At 39.0% G+C, this 27,621-nt stretch overlaps 1 protein-coding gene across 1 annotated transcript; it reads left to right on the top strand.

Moving 5' to 3' along the window:
• The first annotated feature begins 18,408 nt into the window (after positions 1-18,408).
• On the top strand, positions 18,409-18,957 carry LOC124524065 (ATP synthase F(0) complex subunit C2, mitochondrial-like). Its single transcript, XM_047096089.1, has one exon. The coding sequence runs from the start codon at positions 18,409-18,411 to the stop codon at positions 18,955-18,957; it is 549 nt and encodes a 182-aa protein (XP_046952045.1).
• Positions 18,958-27,621: the final 8,664 nt, after the last annotated feature.

Raw genomic sequence — 27,621 nt, 5'->3', positions numbered from 1 at the left:
CCATCAGCGTGGCTAACTTTTTTTTAAGTTTTTATTTTTTTAAGGTTTTTCGTGTTTATTTATTTTTGAGAGAGAGGGAAAGAGACAAAGTGCAAGTGGGGGAGGGGCAGAGAGAGAGGGAGGCACAGAATCCGAAGCAGGCTCCGGGCTCTGAGCTGTCGGAGCCTGACGTGGGGCTTGAACTCACAAACTGCGAGATCGTGACTTGAGCCGAGGTAGGCCGCTTAAGTGACTGAGAGGGTGGCTAATTCAATGGGCATTATGTGAGTCTTATTACCAACAGAGTTGTAAAGGTAAAGCTTGTTCTGTTCCCTTACTATTTTGATGATGGGCCTGGACCCAAAGAAAAACTCATATTTTAGTAACTGATTTACCTGAACGCTACCAATATGTAATGAAACATCGAATTATGAAGTGTTTTTATTAAATTATTTTTTACTGAGGCTGTAACTTACAGTGTTAGATAAAAAACTAGAAGTAGCAAGGAAAACACAAAGAATCAACCAAAAATAGAGATCATGCATGATCCAATTTTACAGAATCAGTCATTACAAAGTACATCTATAAGCAATGGGGTTAAGTGAAGATTTAAAGCTAAAATTAATTAGGGAGTGCCTGGCTGGCTCAGTTGGTACAACATGGGACTCTGGATCCTGGGGTTGTGAGTTCCAGCCCCGTGCTGGGGGCAGAGTTTAGTCAAAAATAAATAAATAAATAAATAAATAAATAAATAAATAAATAAAATTTGAAGCTAAAATGAATTAAACTGCTTCCACTCGTACCTACTTCTCTTATTTCCCAGACTTCTTTTTTTTTTTTTTTTTTTTTTTTTTTTTTTTTTTTTTTTTATGAAGTTTATTGACAAATTGGTTTCCATACAACACCCAGTGCTCATCCCAAAAGGTGCCCTCCTCAATACCCATCACCCACCCGCCCCTCCCTCCCACCCCCCATCAACCCTCAGTTTGTTCTCAGTTTTTAACAGTCTCTTATGCCTTTTTTTTTTTTTAAGTTTATTTGTTTTAATGGAGCTAATAGGGGAGCGGCAGAGAGAGAGGGAGAGAGACAATCCCAAGCAGGCTCCGCTCCGTGGATGTGGGGCTTGATCTCAGGAACCACAAGATCATGACCTGAGCCGAGATCAAGAGTCAGACCCTCAACCGAGTGAGCCACCGGGGCACTTCTGAATCTCACGCATCTTATGTAGGGCCTGAACATTTTCCACAGAGAAATCCTGTCTTCCATCAAAACCAGCTTTCATATTTTCCGTCTTTCAATTTTGCTTCCTGTCCATCTTAAATACTAATGGGAAAAGATAACATTTATTGCTCACATAAGCACTGTCCAGCATTATGCAAAACATTAGTAACATGTATTATCGGAGGTGATTCTCCTAACAGTCTGCAAAGGGGATACCATTGTTCTCCTTACCTTGCAGGAGGCCTCAGGCCTCGAGATGGTTAAATAACTTGCTGAAAGTCTCACAGTCCCTAAGAGGAAGAATTGGAACTTAAACTCTGGGCAATTGTTCCCTAAAGACCGTGCTTTGAAAAACTGTGCCGTTAGCCATCCAGGAGCAAGGTCCTTTCTTATAGAATTTGAATTTGAATCTGAATACAATTTAGTGTTAAGTGGGCTTCAAAATTTATGAGAAAATCAACTATACCAGGGGAGTAGAACTATCTATGTTTCCTGCCACCACCACCCCCCCCCACAGTTTTTGTTTTTCTTTTTGTGTAGCTATGTTTTTTGGAGGTCCTTAGGCAAGTGACTCTACATCATTTACTTCATCTCTGAAACAGAGATGGTGTCACTTACTTTTTTGTAGCCATCCAAGATGTGCGAAAGTGACGATACACATTTTAAGAATGATGAGCAAATTACCGTAAGAGCTAACAGCAGAGATTCTGGAATCCAATTGTTGGACAACAAATCTGATTTGTTACTTACTAGCTATGTAACTTATAGCAAGTTTTTAAATCTCTCTGTGCCTCAATAACCCATCTGTCAAATATCCATAGCAGTTAGTATTCCATGTAGTTTTTAGTGGATTATAGGAGAAAACCTGTGTAGAAAGTTTAGCGTAGAGTCTGGTACGTAGGCATCTCTTGATGAAGATCAATTTTCATCTCCTCACGTCAGATGAACTAAAGACTAGCTTGTAAGAATAAGAACAAAACTGGTCCCTAGTTAGACCGTATTAAGGAAAATAGTTTCTGTAGTTTTAAAACAGGACAAGTTTAGGTTTTCACTTGAAAATGGTTCTTTGACCATTTTTGCATTTTCTCATAATGAAAATGAAATTATTTGGCGGAGTGGATTCGCTTTTTTATACTTCTTCGATGTTCTCTGAACTTCTTTCTGTTTTAAAGACACAGATTCAATTTCCCCAGAAGTTTGACCTTTAAGGAAAACAGAGTAGACGAGATGTGAAGAAGCTGAAAGAAAATAAAGGAATTATCATTCCTTCTCCCAGTCGTGATTATGAGTAGTCATTCAGAACAAGCAAAATGTTTATAATACTATCAGAAGACTATATGTCATAGAACAAGAATGAGGGGAGTATCGAAAGTGATTCTATGAAAAATACTGAAGAGGAGGGAGCAGCCTGGTAGGGAGAATCGCCAATGATGCTGCAGTCATATTGGTCCTCCTGGAAGCCAGGGAGGAGGGAAGGACCACAGTCAGGGCTTCGGCAGGTGTGGTGTTTAACACTGGACACTGGAGGGAATACGAGGTCTGTAGTTGAGCTCTAAGCCTGTCACAGCATGTTTTCCATTTGAGTCCGTGTGCCATGAGGGCACTTCCTGTGCCGGTTGCTACAGGAATAATTACCCTATAGAACTTCGAGAATCCAAAGCAGATGATTGGCAAAGTAGACGTGCTGTCGTCTTTGTGCGGTTGCTCTAACATCCTTAGGACTCAGAAGGAGGTAAAAATAAAAAGCATCATAACTTAAACTGAAAATTTAGGACTGTGGGCTTCGTAGTTTAACCAAGTATCTCATTTCAACACAACAGAACAGTTAAGTGAGGGCCATTCACAGAAGCCCTCACAGTGACCAGCAAATGCTAAAGAGAACAGAAAGTAGGGCCCCTGACAAGTGGAGAGATGTCTGATTTGAATCAAGAAGCTGAGGATAAGTAGATCTTTGAAGAGATTATATCATCCTGTAAATTATCCCTTTTAGGTTTGTGGTATATGACGGGATAGCGCTACCTTGAAAAAAAGTACTCAAAACAATTAGGCTTTTTTCTTTTTGCTAACACCATATTTACTCTGATTCTTTTTAAATTCTTTTCCTGTGCGATTTATCATATATAAAGAAGATTTTACAAGCTACAAACTTATGTGTCCATGTATGTGTATATGTAGATAGATACTCTATTCTGCTCCATCTGTATTTTGATCTTTTTCTTAACCAGCACCAGAGACTCTTAAATTCTAAAGTTCTGTCCTGCATTTGGATATCACAGGGGGTGATCCCAACATCGTCAAGTCTCTCTAGACCAAGACACTTTGATGATATTTAGCAGATAGGAAACAGCTAGTCACATCTCCCAGTTTGGCATGATAATTTATGGAACAAGTCTATAATAGGTATTGGGGAGTTTTAGTCATTATGAAAAAATAGATGACAGAGTTACAAAAGGGCCTGAGTTGCAATATTGTGTATCTGTTCTATAGTGGCTATTAATTTTCCTTTGACTCATTTGATATTAAAAGCTTATAATTCCAGATTAAAAAATAAACAGCCTTAAATTTAATCTACACGTATGTATCCGCAAGTTAATCAGTCCATGTTAAGTCCGCCTACTAGGTTTATTTCAAGGATTTCAAGTAATGCTGTCAATGAAGAATCTAAGATAAATATATGGGTGTAATGAATGTTTATAGGCAGTGATGAACAGGTCCATTCCTAGTTCAAAAAATGGAAGAAATTAAAATGCTAAATGGAAAATTCTAAATAATATTTTGTTACACATACAGCATTGTCCTAATTTCTAGATTAATCCTGTTGGCAAGAGTCTAAGAATCAGGTTGGAAAAATGGACTTTCCTTCATATATGAAAACTTCAACAATCAACTAAACCTGAATAGTAAATGTTTAATGAACAGGATTGTTCTTTAGAGGGAGAGGTGTTGACCAAGAGACGGGGGCCATCGGGAAGGACTTTATTGAAGCCCTAAAACAGAGTAACACTCGCATAGGCGATGCAAAATGGTATTCCAGACATGGGAAGTGTTGCTAGCCAATATAGAGAGACTAGAATGTTCATAGAGGACTTGCCGATTGTAACTTCAAATTATATGCAAAATATGTACACTTGTGTTACAGAAATACATGCGGTATATGCTTATGCCATTGTAGGAATCTTCTGTGGGTATATGGACTAGCTGAGCCTTGTAAACTGGATGAGGAAGTGATATCCCTTAGGCAGTAATGATATCAGGCTTCTGCTCATCCAATTTTAATAACTTTTTATAATGTTTATCAAACCATGCTTTTGTTAGTTGTCCATCTAGTGTTCCTTTAGAAACACCTTGGTATAGTAGCCATCATCCTAGATCCCTGAAGGTTTAGTATTGCCCTTGCTGTCTGCTATTCTGGAATCCTATCGTGCCCACTGACAACAGTTCTCTAACGATATTATCTGTCATCAACCTTGCTGAGCTGCTCAAACATGCCAGTAACCCCATCACTAGCATATTCTTTATGAGCTTAGTGATGACAGCATTTCTCTGGCCCTTCCAAGAGCATTCTCTGGGTTCCAAAGAACCCAGCCAGTTGGTGGGCTCTAAGGGTTATACAATAGAACCATTCTAGCATATTCACTCCTCTGAGCCTTTTGACCTTGTCCTCAAAACTCTGCCATGGCAGTTCTGTCTTTTAAACTTAATTTAATATGAGTCTTTGTCCCCCCACAAGCTTCTTGTAACCATCCCAGCAGTATATTAGGACCATTGCAGATGCTCTCATCAGTCATGGGAGAATGCTCTCTTATTGGCCAATTCTCCTTTATTAAGCTTATTTTTCACCACCCCCACCCTCTGCCCCAGTCCAATGCTATCAGGATCTACTTCCTGGCATGCTCTCCCAACCCATAATTTCTTTTGCTATGGTTAATCATGTACTGAAATTCCTTTGGTGAATAATTCCTTTTTTCCTCCAGCAAGAAAGCATTTCCCCAGCTGGCCCCTGCTGAGATGTGATCCTAGTTGCAGAACTAGAAGACAGGAGAGGAAGTGGGTCAGATTTTGAAGAGAACAATTATTATCTTCCAAGGCATCTGTCTCAGTTGATGTTTTGGCATGGTCTTCAGGCAAGAGGAGGCTGCTTCAGCAAAACAAAGTAGTCCCTACCTACAGCCCCAGAGGGACCCTCTGGGGGTCCCCGTTCTTGAGTACATCCATCCATATGTCTCCATTCAATGCCTTAAGCCATGCTCCTTTCCCATCAGGGTTTGGATTTTAGCATTAAAGACTTGCCAAGGTTGTGAATTCAGTGTGCATTATACTCCTATTTTTACAATAAAGTGCATGTCAAATAATAGAAATAATAGAAAATAGAAAATAAAAAATGGATTTTATGTATTTATATACAAATAATTTTATATGTTAATATATGTATATATTTCATTATTATTTACATATTACTATATTAAATATATAACTATATTACATATAGATATAATGTAAATATATAAGTATATATTTACACAGAAATGTAAATATATAAATAAAAATAAATATATATTTTTATGTATTTATATATAAAATAATTTTAATGTTATTTAATGAATTATAATTTAATAATATTATATATACATAAATTGGTTTCTGCCCTGGGGTCCTGACACAGAGCTCCTAAAACTTTGATTTCCTAAGTGATAAGAGCACTAGGAGCATCGTTTGTTCTAACCTTTGTTCTCTGAAACCGGTTCCTGACAGGGGGCTCCTAAATCCCTTGGAATTTACTAGGTGACAGCAGTATCTTCCTTCTGATGAGGTGACTCCTGGTGAGCTGCTAGATAGGGTTGGTCACCAGAAAGACCCAGCCGTGATTAGAAGCTTGGAGTTTTCAGCCTCATTCCCCATTCTCCAGAGAGGGCAGAGGGGCTGGAAATGGAGTTAATGATAGATCATTCTGATGTGATAAAGCCTCCATAAAAATCCCACCAGGATGGAGTTCAGAGAGCTTGCCTGTCCATGAACACACAGAGGTGCTGGGAGAGTGGTATACCAGAGAAGGTACCTCCCCACATACCTTGCCCACACGTCTCTTCCATCTGAACATTCGTCTGTGTCCTTTACTAAATCTTTTATTGTCTAATAAACTATTAAACGTGACCATGTATTTCTCTGAACTCTGTGGACTAATCTAACAAATAATAAAATCCAAGGGGAAGGAGGCTCTGGGAACCTCTGATTTGTAGCCAAAGTGGACAGAAGTTGTGGGCAACCTGGGGACCTACTACGTGCAATTAATTGGCACCTGAAGGAGGCAGAGAAAGTGTTGGGGGGCTAAGCATTTAGTGTGTGGGATCTGGTGCTATCTCCAGGTAGATGGCATCAGAATTGAGTTAAATTGCACTTCATCCAGTTAGCATCAAAAGGAATTCGTTTGTGTGGAAAAACCCCACACGTCTCACACATCTGGTGTCAGAGCATTGTGGGTACAGGGGCCATGTGAGAAGGAAAGAGAGACACCCGGGAGGAAGAGTGGGTTTTCCCTGTCCTGTGCATCATCCAAGCACCAGCTCCATCTGCCCTCTGGTGACAGAAATTGCGGATTTCTTGAAATGCTTTCCTGGAGGCTTTCTAACTTGCACCCGGTGCCCCTGGTTTGCGATCAACCCATCTGAGCGTGCCAGTTTTCTTCTTCAAAACAACAGTGGCACTTAGCAACAGCCAGCACAGTCCTTTTCATTGCTGACCACCACCCCCCCATACCTCTGAAATGCTCAGTATCAGGGTGGCTCCTGCCACCTGTATCCTATCCCACCTCGGCACTGGTGAACGTTCTACCAATTGTAACGTCAGGGTGAGCGGGAGGTTCTTTAAGTTGTTCATCTACAACAGTGGGATCCCTGGTACCATCCAGCTGGCAAGTAATCCAGTTCCAGAATCACATCCTAAGGGTATGCTTCTGAGAGGGGACAGGATACGGGACCCCAAAACATGCCATTTCAGGGTGTGGATTATCTTGAGCTGAAGGCAATCAAGGCCTAAAAGACTTCAGGTTGTTTCTTTGCTTTTCCCTCTTCCTTAACTGCCTAAAAGAATTTAGACGCCCTGTACCAGAAAGAGAACTATTACCAGAGATAACGTTTTATCAGAAAGACTTATCTGCTTGATGGCATGGCAAGTACTTGTTTACCAAATACTTGTTCTTCCCATCTTCCTGTGAACCGTCTTCCTTCCCTTTGAATCCCAAAGCCCCGTCCCTTCTCCTTGGCTCAGGAAGACAAATAAGCCTCAGTGGTTTGACTGCCTGACAGCCTGATGTCTTTAGGGTTTCCATACCTATGAAATTAAAGGGTTTTTTTCTCCCCCTCCTCTGAAATTATCTATTTTCAGCTGGGTTTCTGAATTAGTTTCCTAGAGCTGCCATACCAAAATTTCACAAAATTAGTGGCATTAAAAAAAAAGAAAAAGAAAAACAAAACAAAACAGAAGTTTTTTGGTCTCACACTAGCAGAGGCCAGAATTCCAAAATCAAAGCGTTAGGATGAGTTCCTTCTGGGCGCTCAGAGGGAATTTGTCCCGTGCCTGTTTCCTGGCTTCTGGTGATTTTTCTGGCAATCTTTGATATTCCCTGCCTTATGGACACATCACTCCACTCTCTTCACATGGTTCTCTCTCCGTTTGTCTCTGCAGTTACATGAGATTTTCCGTGTGTCTCTGTCTATCTCTGTGTTCTATGTTTCCCTCTTCTTATAAGGATGCCGATCATATTGGGTTTAGGGCCAGGGTTGGACACTATGGCCTCATCTTAACTTGAGCACATCTACAAAGACCCTGCTTCCAAGTAAGTTCACAATTACACATTAGGATTTCAGCATATTTTTGGGGAGATACACTGCAACCCCTAATGATGTCCCAAAGACAAATAAAGTTAATTCTTGTGATGAGATTTGTGCCTAAGTGGTTTATTAGCATATATTCGCAAGAAAATATAGTGGGAGAGTAAGGAAATGGGTAAGGGAGGAAGGGAAGAAGACCAATCAAGAGCCATTATCAAGCTCTGCAGATAACTTTTGCTCATTCCAGTCATGGAGTTCCGGGCTCTGAGTATAGAGGCGAAACTAGACTGTTTTCATCTCTGCACCCATCACTCACTCGTTCAGAGCTATGGCTGGTAGAATGTAAATATTCCAGGCATATTTAATTCTTGTTTGTATAGGAAAAGTAGCTGTGACAGCTGAAGAAAGCTGTTATGGGCTGAATTATGTCCTCCAAAATTCACATGTTGAAGTCTTAACCCTCAAGACCTCAAGATATGACTGTATTTGGAGATAGGGCCTCTGAAGAGGTTAATGAAGGTAAAATGAGATCATCCCTAGTTCAATATGACTGGTGTCCTTATAAGAAGAGATTAGTACACAGACTGCACATGGACAGCGGGACAGCCATGTGAACAGACACAGCAAGAAAGTGACCATCTACCAGCCAAGGAGAAAGGAACTCACAAGAAGCCAAACCTGCTGGCACCTTGATCTTGGACTTCAGCCTCCAGAACCGTGAGAAAATAAATTTCCGTTGTTTAAGCCACCTGGTCTGTGGTGTTTGGTTAGCGCAGCCCTAGCAGACTCACGCTGCCAAACACGTGCGTGCAGGGTCGTGAAGTGAGAGCACAATGTGGACAACTGTGCATGGAGTGGAAGATAAATCTGAGTGCATGTGGACAGAGCATCCATGGTGTCTGCTTTGGCCTGGGGCCCTGACTGCCATTTCTACAATGTGTGCTTCCTGCCCCTAAAACTTTGGCTTTTGCTCCATTAGACATTCTGGTTTCCAGAAAGGACATAATAGAGGTTCTAATGGAACCTGAAGGTGTGACTCATACTTTGTCACTGTGGGCTCTGAGACATTTACTAAGGCTTGCTTTTCTATAATGGAGGCATAAACACATATATCTGGATCTTGGGAGATTCAGTTAAATGGATCTTATATTTCTTCACCCGGAGATAATGATGGATGGGTTGATGCAGCAATGGTGTAGGATGAGGGAAATGTATAGCCATATTTGAGGCATTATTATCTACAGATCGGAGAGTACACTAAATAATCACACAAGACAGAACTTCTTTGCTTCCATAAAGGACTCATTGTAAGACTCAAATTACAGTCTACTAGGTTAAATCAAATTCGATGTTTTTGTTTCCAACTCTAATTAGTGTGTGTCACTGAAAAGGCATTCTACTATATAACACAATATTGACAATGCAAAGTTGATCTTACTTTAGCCATTTCTAATCATAGCTCTCTTGCTGGCACAATTTTTAACTTTACTTGAGGTTATAATTGTATATTTTCATTCCCTACGATAAAGATTTACTATGGATGTGTAACTCCAAAGTTAAATTACATTTTAAGTATCTTATTATGCATTTAAAGAGGTAATTCAGCTCTCAAACTTTTGAGAGTAAGATATAGAAGTTGAGTTCCTTTTTCAGAAAAGGGAACAAAATAGTAAATGTAATATTATAATGCTGTTCTTTTTCAAATTAGGAATACTTTGAGTAAATGTGTACAGAATTGGGCATTTATATTTTTGATTCTGTCAAACAGAAAAATGAATGTGAAATCACTTGGTATAATTTTTAATCATAGAAATTAAACTTTTTGCATAGGACTTTATAAGCGGTATAAGAAAATTATAGCTTACCGCCAGGATGAATCCATTTAGACCCATTGTTTATAGCCATCTAATGGAAAATATTTTATAATAACTCAACCTATGCTAGAATAATCTTCAATGTATTTTCAAAGCTAAAATAAACATCTAAATACATTTTACAATATGTTCTATATGAATAGTTATTTTGATGTTAGTTTAACAAATGTTTTATTCATTCCCAGTGTTAATTGACTTCTAAATCTATTAATTAAAATAGCAGAATTCCATATTTTAATACAAATATAGAGACAATTTTCCTCCCAGGGAGCCAAGTTAAGTTAGTATTCAGAGCCTAGAAACAGAGTATAGACAAAGATATTAACTTCTCAACTCAGCCAACCTCCAGTGAACACATACAGGAAATAATGGATTAAACAAAATTCTTAAAACTGAATAACATACAGGGCATTAGTTCGTGATGGAAGATGGAACAAAAATTGCATAACTCTCACATAATTGGACAAGCTGTGGACTGATGGTGGAAATATTTTGTAAAAACACAAATTAGGATACTAATATTATCTCATTTAAACCTACTCTCACTCATACCTACCGTCATCCTCATTTTCTCTGACCTGCAGCACCTCTCCCTTATTCTTCATCCCTCAATATCTCTGGTTGTCCATGGGCGAAACCATAGAGTCCAGTGGCTGGGAATAGTTACTCAGAGGACAGACATCCACCTACCTTCTCATCTAGGCAACCAATAGCAATCAGCCAGGCAGTAATTAGGGTACTGAAGATATACGTGTGAACAAAAATCCATTTAACCTGTCTTCATCAACATCATATTTTCATTGGTGTGATAGACATAAGTAAATTAAAAAGCAAATAACGAGGGGTCCCTGGGTGACTCAGTTTGTTGATTTCAGCTCAGGTCATGTATCTATTGACTCTTGATTTCAGCTCAGGTCATGATCCCAGGGTCATGGGATTGAGCACCACATCAGTCTCCATGGTCAGCACAGGGCTTAAGATTCTCTCTCTCTCTCTCTCTCCTTCTGATCCTTTTCTCCTCTTGTGCTCTCTTTCTCCAAAAAATAAAATTAAAAAAAAGTAAATAACTAATGATCTTAAAATCTTGAATTTTACGGTGTAACTTTGAGTAAGTTATTTAACCTACTAAGCCTGATAATATTGTTTACAAATTGTGTGTGTGTGTGTGTATACACACACATATAGACACACATACATATGTACATAACCTTCTTTGAGATGTGTGTTATATAATATTACATACATTATATATAATATAATATGTTATATATAATTAGTCTGTATTAAAAGGGAATTATAACTCACAATTAGACTGGGCAAAGAGCCTTATGTAGACAGAAATCAAGCTTATGGAACTAAACATTCCTTACTCAGATTTTGGGTACAAATTGCCTCTGTTGACATGATCAATTATAAAGAAGTATATGAATTATGGATAATCCAGTGAGCAAAGAACCTTGTTATCTGACTGCTTGGACTGAGGCAGTTTCCCCAGAAAAAATTAGAACGTGTCCTGTTCTTCATCGTTGGTTGAAGATTCTTTCTCTATCTTTCCTGACATTCAGTGTGAATGTGGTCAAGACTCTCCAATGTATTCAATCATTTTACTAAGGAGACCATCATTTTGTGTTAACTCCAAATCTCAGAAACCTTAATTTAAAAAAAAAAAAAGGTATTAAAATCATAACTGTATCTATTGTGTGAAATCATGTCCACAGATTTTGTCTTTTATTTATCATTGAGCTTGTGAATTACCTCAGAGTTCTTTCTTTTCCTTTGAAATTCCAACCAATCTGAGAGCTCTTAGAGGAGAGAAGGAGCCCCTTGTCTCACGCAGGTATGAAAGTCAGCCTTTGCTTGCTGACTCTCTACACAGTGGAAAGCTTTGTTTCTTCCGCTTTATCTCAAAAGCTTGTTGTGATGTTAAAATTAGATAATCTGTGCAAAATTCTTTGTACTCTGCTGAGTATATAGTAAATGATCAATAAATGTTAGCTACTATTTTTATCTGATCCCTTTCTCTATCTTACTGGGCTTACCGTAGTTTCGAATCTTAACACTTTTTTGCCTTGTTATAGTTACAACAGCATCCCAAAAGGTTTTTCCATATATAATATAACCTACCCCACCTTCCATACATGTTATGACTTGCCACCAGATTAAATATCCTGATTAATAACTCTGGAATTTGGGTTCCTGATCAAATGTCTTTAATAATTTCGCACCTTAATCAGGCATTCAGCACCTGCCACCACCTCAATCCACTTTGCCTTTCTTTATTTTATTTTATTTTTTTAAAGTTTATTTCTGGGGCACCTGGGTGGCGCAGTCGGTTAAGCGTCCGACTTCAGCCAGGTCACGATCTCGCGGTCCGTGAGTTCGAGCCCCGCGTCAGGCTCTGGGCTGATGGCTCAGAGCCTGGAGCCTGTTTCCGATTCTGTGTCTCCCTCTCTCTGCCCCTCCCCCGTTCATGCTCTGTCTCTCTCTGTCCCCAGAAAAATAAATAAACGTTGAAAAAAAAATTTAATAAAGTTTATTTATTTCTGAGACAGAGAGAGACAGAGCATGAGTGGAGGAGGGGCAGAGAGAGAGGGAGACAAAATCCGAAGCGGGCTCCAGGCTCTGAGCTGTCAGCACAGAGCCCGACACGGGGCTCGAACTCACGACCTGTGAGATCATGACCTGAGCCAACATCAGTCACTCAACCAACTGAGCCACCCAGGCGCCCCCACTTTGCCTTTCTTTAAAAAAAAAAAAAGTTTATCTATTTAATTTAGAGAGAGAGAGAGAGAGAGAGAGAGAGAGAGTGCAGGGGGAGGAGGGTCAGAGAGAGAGAGGGAAACAAGGAATCCCATGCAGGCTCTGTGCTGTCAGCGCAGAGCCCATGTGGGGCTTGAACCATGAGATCATGACCTGCGCCGAAATCAAGAGTCTGATGCTTAAATGAGCCACTCAGTTGCCCCCACTTTGCCTTTCTAATTTTAGTTTCCCTTATGCTTTTACTGAACACTATATTCTGGTGCAAACAACTTGTTTGCTGTTCTCTTAAGTGACTCAACATTTCCTTTCTACCCACTCAATGCCTCATCCCCAAACGGCCCATATCCATAGCCCTCATCCTCCAAATGTCTCTTCCTCATAATCTACTCCTCTGAAAGCACATTTTCTCCCTTCTTTTACTTTCCTTATAGTCCTTATCAGTTCCTACCTCTCGCTTTCTAGCATTGTTATTTGTGTACCTGCTTTATCTTTCCTAGTCGAGTGTAGGTCCTTAAAGGAAGAATCCATATCTGGTTCATATTTTCATTCCCAAAGTACCCACACTGAGTAAATATTTGTTGGTTAAATGAATGAATTAACTTTCCAGTTCTTCAGGCCAGAAGGTTATACATTTAACCAACAGATTAAACATCAAATGCGAATAATATTTTACTACAAGGCTGGCTTCTCAACCAGAGAGGTGCTGACTTAAAATTTGTGATATGATTTCTGGAGAACAATGGAGACCACCCTGTTTCAAACTATCTTTCAACCCTCAATATCCTACAAGTAGAAAGCCATTAGGAGTTGATTTTCTTAGTCTTCTTGATGGCTTTAGGTCAGTTTAGGTTTCAAGAGACACCTACTTGCTGAGTAAAATTGCTTGCTAGATTTCAGAACATGTAAGAGACAAGGAAGGGTAAAATGGCACTGAAGGTGGACACCAAATGGTGCAGAAGACACGTTTTGCCTACAATGAACTTTTTAAATAGATAATCCTGTTTTAGTATTTGGCAGCAATCTAGTTTGTCAGTAGAATGTGTCGTAGTTTACCCACCGTGAGCCTGACTACCAGCAACTTCCAAGAACCTGCCAGGGGCCAGAAACAGGAAGGTGTGGCTGTACCTGGAGATCATTGGAGGGAGTTCAAAGGCAGGAGAGAGTCAGTACGAAGTGGGGAATGGCAGGGCCAGGAAATAGAAGATGAGACTCGAGTAAATCATGTTGCTTCACCCATGCAAATTCAGAAGTCACTGCTGAGTCAAAGCAGACATAAGCACTCACATGGTACCTTGGGAAAATCCTCAGCCAAGGAAACAATGATGTTAAGTCAGGAAGAGAGAATCACTAAAGCAGGCTTGAGAGGGAAATAACCCTGTCAAACTGGAAGAAACACTGATAGTTGCACAGCAGCAAAGGAAATGCGTGAATAGGACCCACATGACCTCGTGTTAGACATGGTATCGCTCCACCCTACTTGTACTCCTGCTTATTCCACACACAAAGGTCTTCAGTATGCCTTCAGGAATTGTTTTAATTATGACAGGCCCAGGCATCTCAGATTTCACTGACCTCAGACCATAGGGAAAAGAATACTAGAAACATCCCACTATTCCTAAAGGTAGGAAATATTGTCTTCCTAATCCTAAAGATGATCGTCCCATGGACGATGACAACAGTCCATCCACTTGGTTGGTGGAATATAATGACCGTGAAAGTTTCAGGTCATCTAACGTGCCTCACATGCATCTTAAGTCAGTTTTCAGCTACAATCGGGATATGGGGTCTGTGACCAGTGTTGTGCCAGGGTGTGTTCCCACGAGCTCACAAGAGTCAACTGTGCATATCTCTTCTCAAATCCGTGTTCGGTGAATTTATGATGGTAGCTTGACATTGGCTATGGGGGGCAAATACTGCGAGCCTTGCATTTTTCTCACCCCTGGAGAGCTGGTTGTTAACCATTACAAGCACACCAGCACGTTTGCACTGGTCTTTTTTTCCCACCAGTCCTCATTAGTGGTTTAGTTCACTGCCCATGAAGCCATCTGGAGAAGCCACACCGTTGTCACTTTTCTTTTCTTTTCTTTTGGGGGGGGGTTCTCATTTAATCCTCCCAATAAATATGAGATAGAGTTTATCACCCTCACTTTCCTTTTTTTTTACTATTATTATTTATTATTTATTTAAAAAAAATTTTTAATATGAAATTTATTGTCAAATTGGTGTCCATACAACACCCAGTGCTCATCCCAACAGGTGCCCTCCCCAATACCCATCACCCACCCACCCCACCCTCCCACCCACGTTGTCATTTTTCTGTGAGTTCAATAGTAGTGCCCAGAGTATTGTTTCCAGATGTTTCAAAAATCTTCCAATCTTGGGATTGCCACAACCCTCTTGGATTCCATCCAAAGATGGGGAGAATAACCTATCTCCACTCTTCATTTTGTCACCTGGGCTCTACGAAGTCTTAGCATTCCCATGGTTTCTCATCTATCTCACTGACTTCTCCATGGTATCTCAAGACGAATCCAGCAAGCCCTATAGGAGATAAACACTATTTCACCCCTTCTCTGATTTGTTTTACTCCTTAAGGGCCTCCTGCCAACTATGAAAATGTGTTTCTTTTTTCCTAAGGACAAAATAAAAAACTTGATGACAAGAGGGACAGATGGAGTCCAGCTTACCCGAAAAGCAAGGCTGCCATTTAAACTTATTTTTGAAAACTAGTTGTGCTAGATATATCTTTTGCCTCCTTCCCCAGATTGGCGTTCCATCTTTTTTCATCCTGCTCTGTGTTCTGGGAAATTGGTACACAGAGGCTTCCTCACGGGCTCCCTTTCCCTGTAGCCTCCTGTAGAGTTAGGTCAAAGGAAAACGCTATCAGGAGATTTGGAAGTCATTGTTGAATGTCTTCTCCATACAGCTGTTCTGTCTGGGTTCTCATAACTATTCTCTCTCCTGTCCCTCTGACCCAGGGGGAAAAATAACTCCTTGTTTGTTAACAGTCCCAGGAAGCACCACTATCCCTCACTGTCTTCCTAAAGCCTCACCTCTTAGACCTTTTATTTTTTTAATGTTTACTTATTTTTGAGAGAGAAAGAGCACACAAGTGAGGGAGGGGCAGAGAGAGAGACACAGAATCCGAAGCAGGTTCCAGGCTCCGAGCTGTCAGCACAGAGCCCGACACGGGGCTTAAACCCATGAACCAGGTACCGTGAGATCATGACCTGAGCTGATCATGACCTTTTTTTATACCTTTAAAAAAAAAACCCCAAATCTTCTCTATTAAAATCGCATTAACTCTCCAGTTTGAGGGGCGCCTGGGTGGCTCAGTCGGTCAAGTGTCCGACTTCGGCTCAGCTCATGATCTCACGGTCCGTGAGTTCGAGCCCCGTGTCGGGCTCTGTGCTGACAGATCAGAGCCCGGAGCCTGTTTCGAATTCTGTGTCTCCCTCTCTCTCTGACCCTCCCCTGTTCATGTTCTGTCTCTCTCTGTCTCAAAAATAAATAAACGTTAAAAAAAAATAAAAAAAAAACAACTCTCCAGTTTGAGTATGTTATCCTTTATTCTGCTGGCTTCCTGGCTGATATGCTATTCATACAAAAGCATAGCCCAATGAAGCTTAATGTTCTTCTCACTAAAGAAAGGTATTTCCATTTGGTATATTTACAAAACAACTCAAGTTGTTTCAGCAATTGAAAAGAATAACCTTTGTGCCAAAGATAGCTGTTTATTTGACCTTAATTATTATATTTCTGCCCCACCTGTCATTTCATGAGATCTTGTCAGAGTTTATTAATTTTTTTAAATGCATAACTCCGGGTGAAATAAATAAGTACTTGAAGAAAAAGTTAGGGATAATAAAGGAATATTAAGGACATGGAATCTTATAATACATGTAAAAATATTGTTGATGCATATATTGGTGTGAGAAAAATCCAGTAATTTTATCAGAGTGTGAAATAAATATACAGTGATGAATTGGAATAAGTTATACCTCACAAACATTGTCTCTGGGTTCAGTTACGTGAAAGTGAAAATCTGGTGTGTAATTTTGATTTAATATGGGGAAGTGTTAGAAAATGCACTCTGATGTTAGCAGGACCTTGAGTCTCACATTATTTGGTTGAGTACATTCTGGAAAAATATTTTCCTACTCCCCTATCTCAGAAAACCAACAAGTGGGACGATTCAAATGAGGAATTAACCAGGATATGTTTTAGACTGTCTCACCCTCTATCCTCCAGGCTGTCCTGACCCAGTCATCATACAAAGGTGCTGCTCTAAAGCTGAAGCAGTGTCCAGAGTAAGAAAGAAAAAGCACCCCCGCCCTGACCTGCAACCGGAGATTAAGTGCAAGGTTGTATGACATGACTGACTCATTGTGAAAATGTGGGAAAGGAAATATTATTTCATTATATGGTGTCCCAGTGACTACCCAGGTTGTAAAACCTGTGTATTCAACTGAATAAGGATTATGGTACCTTAAAATTTCCCTTCCTTATGACATGTTTTCTACTATCTTACTTAATTGCTCTAAAGAATGTGCTCTCATAACTCTGTGTTTAAATGTAGTTAACAGATAACATGATAAAAATGGAAAACAAAACAAAACAAATAAGAACAAAAAAGAAAGAAAAAAGAAAATAGATTTAAAAAATAATGTGAGTACATGAAAGGAAAGGCCTAACTTATTACTTTACCCATGCCATCCCCCAAAGAGCTTGACGTAATGATTTGAACAAAATAGGCCCTTGATACCTGTTTATTAAATTTAATGCAAATATTCAAAATAAAGTTAAAATCAGACTGGCTATTTCTGGAAAAGTTCCAGACTTAAGCATTTGGTTTTCTTTACACATAACAAAAAATTAATCTGTTGGTAGAATCTTGACGACTCCAAGAAATCCAGTGAATCTCTCCAGATGCAGAAGATTACCTAAAAATATAGTCTTTAGAGCCATGACATAGGTAGTCATTGTCCCTGACACTCTCTTGCTGGAAATGTTCCTGATGAAATGCAATCTCATCCACCCTGTGTGACTAAAGCTATTGAAAGCAATGAAGAATATGGACAGGGTAAGCCATGATTAATTGCTTACTACAATGAAACTAATCCAAAATGTACATGAATCCTAAATTTATTGCTCATTATAAAAAAAGGGATCTCTGCTATTTTAACACACCTTCAAAGCCACCGATTCAAATATATTACCTTCCTAAAAATTTCCATTCATGAGCTCTCAACTCATGAACAGCAATAATTCTAGAGAAATTAAACAGTCTAAATTAATCAGGCATAAACCTTCCCAGGTTGTCATATTTATCTAGCATGAACAGTTCTAATGAGATCTAATCACACCGCTATATTTTTATTTAGAGTTGCGTATAGAATGATAGGTTAAAATATTTTCTTGCTTCATTTGAGCATACAAAACAAAACAAGGCAAGAAACACATTCCTACGTATAAATCAAAACATCAGAGACCATTGAACCCAGAAGTGCCAGGACAAAGCTGAGAATCCGTACAGGGCCAAGGCTATAGAAATAGTTTCTGATAAAACTGAGGGGGTGATTCGAAGATAGAAATGGGACAATTTGTAGCAAATTTGGTGATCTGGATTGGCCAAGGAAGACAGAAGACACCTGCAACCTGATTGAATTATTCGGGATAAGACAGGCTATATGGTAGTTGGTAACAAAATAACCCCTGAACTCTTCTCTGTCTTCTCTGCACTGAAAATGTATACCTGTGCAAAGTTTGTCTCCACCCCCTTCTTCGTCAGGAGCACCGTGCTAAAATCACCAGAGACACTGACCGATGAGAGCCTCATCAGCCTGGCAGACCCAAATCTCCTGACCTCGCTTATTCCCAGCCATAGCTTCTCAACCAGCACCATTTTAAACGACATGGACACAGCAGCCAAGTTCACTGGGGCTGGGGCTTCCAAGGTAGGGGTGGCTGGCTCTGGGGCTAGAATTGGGACTATTTTTGGGAGCCTCATCATTGGTTATGCCAGGATCCCCTCTCTGAAGCTAAAGCTCTTCTCCTGTGCCATTCTGGGTTTTGCCCTCTTGGAGACAATGGGGCTCTTTTGCCTGATGGTGGCCTTTCTCATCCTTTTTGTCATTGACAGAGTCATCTCCACCTCTCTGGGTCTTTCTCCAATGTCTCATCTGCCCCATATGTTCCTAGGCAGCCTGGGGAAAGTAGTTGGCTCAGGGTTTGAAGAAGGAAGACAAATAAACACTGTATTAATAAGGGGGGAAATGACCCCAGAAAACTTATGAGCTTAATATATAATAGTTGACTTCTTGGTCATCCAAGTAATATATAATTTGATAGCTCACTAGAGCAGTGTTCATCCACTGATCCCTCAGATATCCAGGCTTTTTCTATTTTATAGCTCCACCGTTGAAAATCCTTGGTTTCCAGGGTGGCTGTGTCAGGACAAAAAGAGAGCTGGGGAATATCTGGACCTTTCACTGTGGAGGGAGGCTCCAAAGTGGCATGTGTACTGAGGCACAGACCATAGACTTTGTCAAATATTGCATATGCTTTCCTCCATATCCCAGTCTCCATTTAGACTCCTTTGGGCCAGTGGGTTATGAGCAAAAATGGTGTGTCACCTCTGGGATGAAGCATTGGGGGTGAGAGTCAGTATGGGGTTCTTCAAGCTTTTTCTCCCTCTGCTGTATGACTGCAGTTCCAAATGGTAGAACTACAAAAAAAAAAAAAAAAAAAAGTTTAAAGAACCTTATCCTCAAGTAATTGGAAGGTAACTGCCCTAGGCAACTATCAGACCCATAGATGGCTTTGTGTGGGCAAGAGAGGAAGTAAAGTTGTACGTGCAAAATCTTGAGATTGGGAGTTTGTTTCCGCTAACATAACCCAGCTTATCTTTACTGATGCCCCAGGGAAGATAAGCTCTTCAGAACCAAGTCTTCCAATGGAGGGGTTCTGTGGAACTATTTTCTAGAATCCTATTGTTGTTGACATAGGAGTGCTATAACTCAAAGTCACAACATCACATGAACAGGGATAATGCTATGGGACTAGAAATATGTCTATCCAGTTTAGAAGCAGCCATTCATTTTAAATGCAATGAAAGAGGTAGTTCTCCCAAGAACAGTTTTTATCTTACCCCTAATCATTTTTTCCCCACTGTTCCTTCAGGATCCATAAGAATCTGGGTAACATGGTTTTTAACTGATGGCCGGTAGATGTTTTCACAGAATATCTGAGCGGCTGTTTTCTCACAGAGAAGAATAAAAAACACTGAGTGAAGAGACATTCAGGTCTTTTTATTAAAATAAGTCATCCTAGGGGCGCCTGGGTGGCGCAGTCGGTTAAGCGTCCGACTTCAGCCAGGTCACGATCTCGCGGTCCGTGAGTTCGAGCCCCGCGTCGGGCTCTGGGCTGACGGCTCAGAGCCTGGAGCCTGTTTCCGATTCTGTGTCTCCCTCTCTCTCTGCCCCTCCCCTGTTCATGCTCTGTCTCTCTCTGTCCCAAAAATAAATAAAAAACGTTGAAAAAAAATTAAAAAAAAATAAGTCATCCTATTGCCTTTTCTGACACATCAAAAATATGTTCAAGTGTATTTTGTAATTGAACAGGATATAGATTATAGAATGTGGACTCCTGATCTCCTTATATAAAAAAAATTGTTAGTATTTTTTAATATATTAACTTTAGATGTGTTTTCAAATATTTAGAAGTAGAAAGGGCCTAACCCTCTCTAAGATTAGAAACAATTCATGTTAGATATTCCCAGGACAAGTAAGGCTATAAAACTATTTCTAATAACTACAGATTTTAGTTTAAACATAAATTGCACATAGTTTGAAATTGCTTAATGGGAGACAGACATCCTTGCCTACAGGAGAGTCAAACCTCATAATCTGGAAATGTGCAGTCAGAGAAATCACTTATAATTTTGCTTTGAGTTTTGGATGCTTTGGTTTTAGTCAAGATGTATGAAGTCTGGCTTATGACTAAGAAAGCCACTTTTTCCTATTCATTCAATGGACGGTTAGCTACAGCTAAACCTAGATTAACAGTATTAACAGAGAGAATTGCTAAATTGCCAAATACTTTCCCTTTTAAGCCAAAGAAGAGTGCTACTTTAAATTTATAGGACTATTACAAACCTGAGAATTTTCAACACCCAAGGCAACGTAAGAGAGAAGACTTAAAGACATCTTTTATAGAAGAATGTGGACAATAGTTGTGTTACACAGTGATAATAAAATACCTCTCTCCTTGTTTATATTTCTTTAATAATTACTTTTAAACATATTAGTCTTTTGAAAAACTTACCCTTTGCGATGCTACAGGGAAAAAAAAATGACAGGTGAATATTCAGCATCTCTTACATTTCTCACATGCCAGGGGTACTTTTTCTTTGTCCCCATAATGTGGGGCTTGGTTGTGCAGCCTGGAATTATGAATGAGAAATGAAGCGGTAAGAATAGTAAGCTGAAACCTACCTCAACTACTTTTCACTGCTCAGGGCCAGGAGTTATTTGTTGAAAAGGAAGGATAAAAGGGTGGGCACAAGAGAGGCAAGAGTTTGTGCTGGGCTGAAAGAAGAGATTGAAGGTTTTAGAAGCTGAGGGAGAAGATTGGGACTAATTTGCTGTACCGTGATGTGTAGTTCTCGGTAGCAATTGAATGGGAGGCAAGGAAGATTTTGTTTTTAAGTTTATTTATTTGGAGAGAGTGGACGTGCCAGTGAGGGAGGGGCAGAGAAGTGAGAGGGACAGAGAGAGAGAGAGAGAGAGAGAGAGAGAGAGAGAGAGAGTCCTAAGCAGGCTCCACACTATTAGCCTGGAGCCTGATACGGGGCACAAATCCACAAACCATGAAATCATGAACCTGAGCTGAAATGAAGAGTCAGATGCTTAACCAACTGAGCCACCCAGGTGCCCCAGTAGGCAAACAGGGTTTGAAATGTTTGGTTATGTGTTGTGAATGGAAGTCTTCTTTTGGAGAGAATTCAGTAAAGATTAAAGAATCTCTCTTTCTGTCCATAAGAAATGACTTTTCTAAAAGTAATAAAAGGCTGAAATGGGTAAAAGAGTGATCAACTTTACCAGCTTTTCTGACTTTTAACAAGATTTTAATTTTCTATAAAAATATAGTTGACCAGACATCATTGCACTATACCAAGCTGATAAGACAACACCAAATGGTGATGGATTCACACGGTTAATCATTAATGAAAATTGTCAAAATAACAGGCTGGGATCAGGAGATGAGTTTCAGTGAGGAACACTTCCACGTACAAGGAAGATAAAATTTGCCTAACAAGAACTCAGCAATAGAGAGGTCATTTTCTCACTTGACAAGAGATCTGAAAATGGGCCTCTGTTGGCATTTGTTACTTCCCTTCCCTTTCTTTCACGATTGAAGAGTGTCTCTGACACCTTACAGTGGCAGGTCCTTGAGATGGGAGTAACATTATCTTGGTCCTTACAGCTTATGACAAAGAAAGAGGGTGCAGAGAATGTAGAGTGGCCTCGAGAAGACAGTAGAAAGGCTTCTGTGTCATTCAACATCATCTATTTCAAGTTTGATTTCTAGGGATATACCAGAGAGAGCACTATTTTTAGCTGTTTATGATTTACCTGTCAATATTCTCACTATTCAGATATTGCCAATTAGCCTGGTTAATGCCAGGTCAAAATCAGAGTCAGGGAACAGAGGGTATATCTGGGCCCGAGGCATGACTTATCCCTTTAATCCACTCTCCTCCCCAGATAAAAATCTTTTCACAAAACAGTACTGATTTAAGCAATTTAGCTTATATTTGCACTACTAAAAAAATCAGGCTCTTTGATTCTCAGAATGAAGGCCTCTTGGAGAATAACAGAGGGGAAAGTTGTATCTCAAGAACATTATTGGTAGCGTGAAGTAGCTAGTGTATTTTATAATTCTGCGATCTTTAACAACAGGGGAAAAAAAGCTGAAAGTTCTATAGGCACAGATTGAGTTTAGCTTGGGTCATGCCTCACACTTTTTGTATTTCCACCTGGATGATGGAGATCCGAAAGCCTGAGGTGTTTCCAACAAACAGAGTGAAGTCAACATAACCCATGCCACTCACTAACTAAATGTGCTTTCAGGCATGTTTGAAATAACGCAAAAGGTTAAAGGCAACAGCATTTTTTTCTATGCACTGTCCTGGTAGAATTGCTTTCATCTGTCCCTGCTCAATGGCTATGAGCATCTTTCATCTGAGACATTGAAGTCTTGAGCCATAGTAAGGAAGTGTTCATTGCAGGAGTATGTATTTTTGTCTTCATTACTGTGTGGGATTTGTTACCACATCTCTCATTTAGGGTTGGTTTGAAGTTAGACCTTGATCACTTCCAGATACCTTCCCATGAATGTTTTCCACCTGAGTGCACGTGTCTCTTTTGAAGTGCAAGAACTGGGAGTACCCTGGGTGAATGGATTTGGCATCAACAGAAAGCTGAGTTTTTTCAGGTGGCTCATTGGATAGAAAGAAAAGACTACAACTGTGGAAAAGGTATTTTTATTACACAACATGCAAATATTTGTATTAACTTGTAGAACAAGTTTGATAAAACACACCCCAAAGCAAGATAAATAACATACAAATAGCCTATTCTTTCTACTAATTCTGGCACAATAAAGAATGTTTTCAATTTCCTTATCATTACAGGGAGTATTCGAATAACAGCTTTTGTTGCTGTATTGATAAAATCTAAAGATGGCAATAATTGATATAATCTAAGGGTGATAAGAATAGGAATAAATCACATACAAAGAGGTGTTATACTGACATTAGTCAACAAAACATAATCTGTTTTCAAAAAAATGAACATAATCTATTTATTATTGATAATGATAATAATAGCTACTTTTTAATGAATGGCTTAATAAATGTTTGGTGACAAATAGATTTTATTTAAAAAAATTTTTAACTACTTTATTGAGGTATGATTGACATACAAAAAATGGTATATAGTTAATGCCCACAACGTGTGGGGATAAGTATATACCTGTGAAAGTATCACCACAATCTATGCCATAAACATGCCCATAACCACCAAAACGTTCTATATATATATATATATATATATATATGTTTAATTTTCCATTAGCCCATTTAATCCTCATACTGACCCTCAGCAGTCAGTAGGTATTGCTTTCACCAATTTACAAACGTGGAAAATGTACCCTGTAAGGAATAATCATTTGCCTGAAGTCAAACTGATTGAATGTTATAGAGCTAGGAATGGGGCACAGGTTTTTAATACTTCAAAGACTCTTTATTTAACTATTATTATTATTATTTGCTTCTCAAACTTTAGAATATATTCAAAGAAAAAAAGTAAAAAAGTGTAAATATGTATGTTTGTATACATATACCTTATTTACAATAGAAATATTTTGAATTAAAATTTGTGAAGCATGTATCAATAAATAAAAATGTTTATAGTAGGATGGTAAGTGAAAAAAGCTCATTGTACAACACATAGTTGATTCGTAGCAATAAGTAGTAATTCTACTTCTCTGGACAGAGATTTGGAGACACATCAGTAAAAGAAAAAATATTTATAAGGGTGAAGTGTTTATAAGATTTAAGCATTTTAAGCTATCTTAACAGTGCTTTCACTGTCTTATATGTGGACAGTGGAACAAAAATAAATGCTAATTATCTTATTTTTAAAAATATAGTAATAGGAATTTTCATTCATACATTCAAATTAAAGCAAAAGTTTCAAAATAAAAAAAAAAGCCCCTGTCCCTTTACTCTCTCCCTCGTGTCATGTTTCTTGTGAATCATCTTCTAGATTCCTAATGGTGAAAGGCTCACAGATATAAATTATCAATTGCAAGTTTAGACTAGTGTTTTGGAAAAGGGCACTCCACAATGGGTGGATTACCTAAACAACCTGAAGTGAGCTGAAGAAGGGCATCCACATCCTGGGACTGACAGTGACATTAAGGTGGGATAGAGGAGCATGGACAACTTCTGAGAAATAGGAGAGTCTTTGAAGGAACCAGATAAATAGCAAAAAAATGAGGGCCAAGACCTTGGAGAGAAGAGAGAACAGATATATTCAGTTCCTCTTTGCAAATTCACAAGCAGCAATGGAGAGGCCAAGATACCAAGGAGATATTTTATCTGTTTGTCTTATGGGGCTGAAGGAGAGGAGTGATGAGATACAGTTTGGGGACTCTTAGGAAAGAGAACTCTGGTAAACTTCCTTGCCTGTTAGCTTGAATTCTTCTTTCCAAGAGCAATTTCTGAGGAATAGAGGTGAACTGGAAAGAGATCATGGAGGCCAAAGTGAAGCTTTATATCATGTCAATCTTTGGTTGGAACGAGGTAGTCATCTTCTACCCTAATAGCCTGCCAATGGCAAAATAAATCCACCATGGAGGCAATATCATCAAGAGACTTAAATTGTCACCTAAAGGTATCATACTAAATTTCCAGCCTTTAATAACCAGATATGCTAGGGTACAAGACCAAGTAACTAAAAACCAAAAGAAAAAAGCTAGACAATAGAGAGACACAGAAGTTTTGGATGTTGAAATTTAAAATAGGTGAGAATAATAGTCTAAGAAATTAGATGGCAGAGATTTTCAGTAGAACACTAGAAACCAGAAAAAAAATCTAGTGAACATATTAGAACAAAAAAAAATAGCTAAGATTAAGAAATCAATAGTACTTTAATAACAGATTTTTACAAATGAAGAAAAGAGACAGGAACTGGGAGACAGGCCAAACGAAAATATCCCAAGGGGGTAAAATGGATGGGAAAAAAAGTGTGAAAACATACATAAGTGACATGGTGAAGAGGTCTAACATATGTGAAATAAGAGTTCCAGAGAAGAGAGAGGGGGTGCTGCAATATTTGAGAAGATAGTGAGCAATAATTTATCAAAACTCTTGCATGGCTTAGAAAAAGAGGATATATGTCCCAACTTATTTTATGAGGTTATTCTAATTTTGATATTAAAACCCAAGAAGAAAGACTACAGGAAATGAATATAGGCCCATCTCTTTTCTGAATATGTATGCAAAAATCACAAACAAAATGCAGGCAAATTGAATGCAGAGATAAAAAAAAAGGATGATATCTATCATAACAAATTTGGGGTTATTCCTGGAATCCAACATAACACTCTAATTCACTAAATTAACAAAATGGGAGAGAAAAATTATCACAAATAGATGCAGATGTAATTTTATGAACCCATGACACCCATGACACAGAAAACCTCTCAACAAAGTAGAAGTAGAAGAGAGGTTATTTAATATAATAAAGTTTATGTAAGGAAACACTACAGCAACCAGACATAATAGCAAAATATGGAAAGTTTTCCCTGAAATGAACAAGACATGGAACAAAGGTGTCCATTATCACCACCGTTATTCAACATTGTCAGAGGTCCCAAGTAAATAAATGAAAGGCATATAAATTGCAGAGGAAGAGATAAAACATTATAAAATGCAGTTGACATGACAGTGCACACTAAAATTCACCCCCCCCTTAACTATGCCACCTATTATGATTTGTAAATGTATTTAGCAATGTTGTTGGGTCCAAGATAAAAAATATATAAAAAAAATAAAAATAAAACCAGGTGTATGTTTCAGTAGAATTTTAGGACTATTCAAAGGTGAATCACAGAATTGTCGAAGTTGTGGCAGAATATAAATTTCAAAAAAGAAAAATGTAAGGAATAGAAGACATCGTGAGACATAAGCAATTTTTTACAACAGAGGAAACATTCATTAACTAAGCCTTTGATGTGTCTCAGACACTGCATTGGACTTCAAAATGGTATGAAGTGAGGTAGGGGCGCCTGGGTGGCGCAGTCAGTTAAGCCTCCGACTTCAGCCAGGTCACGATCTCGCAGTCCGTGAGTTCGAGCCCCGCGTCGGGCTCTGGGCTGACGGCTCAGAGCCTGGAGCCTGTTTCCGATTCTGTGTCTCCCTCTCTCTCTGCCCCTCCCCCGTTCATGCTCTGTCTCTCTCTGTCCCAAAAAAGAAATAAATGTTGAAAAAAAAATTAAAAAAAAAAAAAGAGTTTTGGGTTAAGAGATGTAACCAATTTCTGTAACTAGACATCAAAATTAGTAACTAAGATTAAAAATCAAAGGCCTTGAACTAGCAAATAATTTTTTTCATAAGCTGGAATTTGAAGGAGACTATATTTATAACATATTGGTATAAGTAAAAACGTGAGGCAGGAATCTTTGTTTTGTTCATGGATATAGCCCTTGAATCTGGTATAACGCCCAACTATGCTTCCAATTCCCAGTGTCACATTCCTGCCCACTCTGTATTACACTGCAGCCCTTTATTTACTTATTTATTTTTAAGTTTATTTATTTATCTTGAGAGAGAGAGCTCACGTGCAAGCAGGGGAGGGGCAGAGAGAGAGGGAGAGAGAGGTAATCCCAAACAGGCTCCTCACCTTTAGCAAAAAACTCGCCGAGCAGCTCGAACTCACGAACCTGAGATCATGACCTGAGCCAAAACTAGGAGTCACTCTCTTAACCTAATGAATGACCCAGGCACCCCACAGTCCCAGTCCTTTAAAGGAAAGACTAACAATCCAGTCATGGGGAGGGCCAGAGGGAAGGGTGGTTAGAGATGTTTGTGCAGTTTTAAATAAATAATAGAATTAATGTAATGATATTTAACCATTTTTAAGGAGCTAGTCACTCAACCTGTTGGACACAACAGGGGTCAGATTAAACAAGAGTTCTTGAACAAAATCAACATGGCAAAAATTTGGACATAACATGTTTAAATGAAGACAAGAATCCACCTATAAAAAGCAGAATCAAAGAGTAAAAGTTGCCAATATAGATAATAGAATCTTTAGGGCAAGTTCATTATCAAATAATGAGTCTTTGTCAAATAACTATCTAAATACACAAAACAAAACAACGTATGAATC

Source organism: Lynx rufus, unplaced genomic scaffold (assembly GCF_022079265.1).
Source record: "Lynx rufus isolate CCGP_SWC_20201006 ecotype Redwood Valley unplaced genomic scaffold, mLynRuf1.p SCAF_10, whole genome shotgun sequence".
NCBI classification, from domain to species: domain Eukaryota; kingdom Metazoa; phylum Chordata; class Mammalia; order Carnivora; family Felidae; genus Lynx; species Lynx rufus.
Note: the sequence above shows the minus strand (reverse complement) of the source record. Positions and strands in the feature narration are given on the sequence as shown.

Bases quoted from the DNA above. Each gene is read 5' to 3' on its own strand.
- LOC124524065 (XM_047096089.1), top strand. From the start codon at position 18,409: ATGTATACCTGTGCAAAGTTTGTCTCCACCCCCTTCTTCGTCAGGAGC.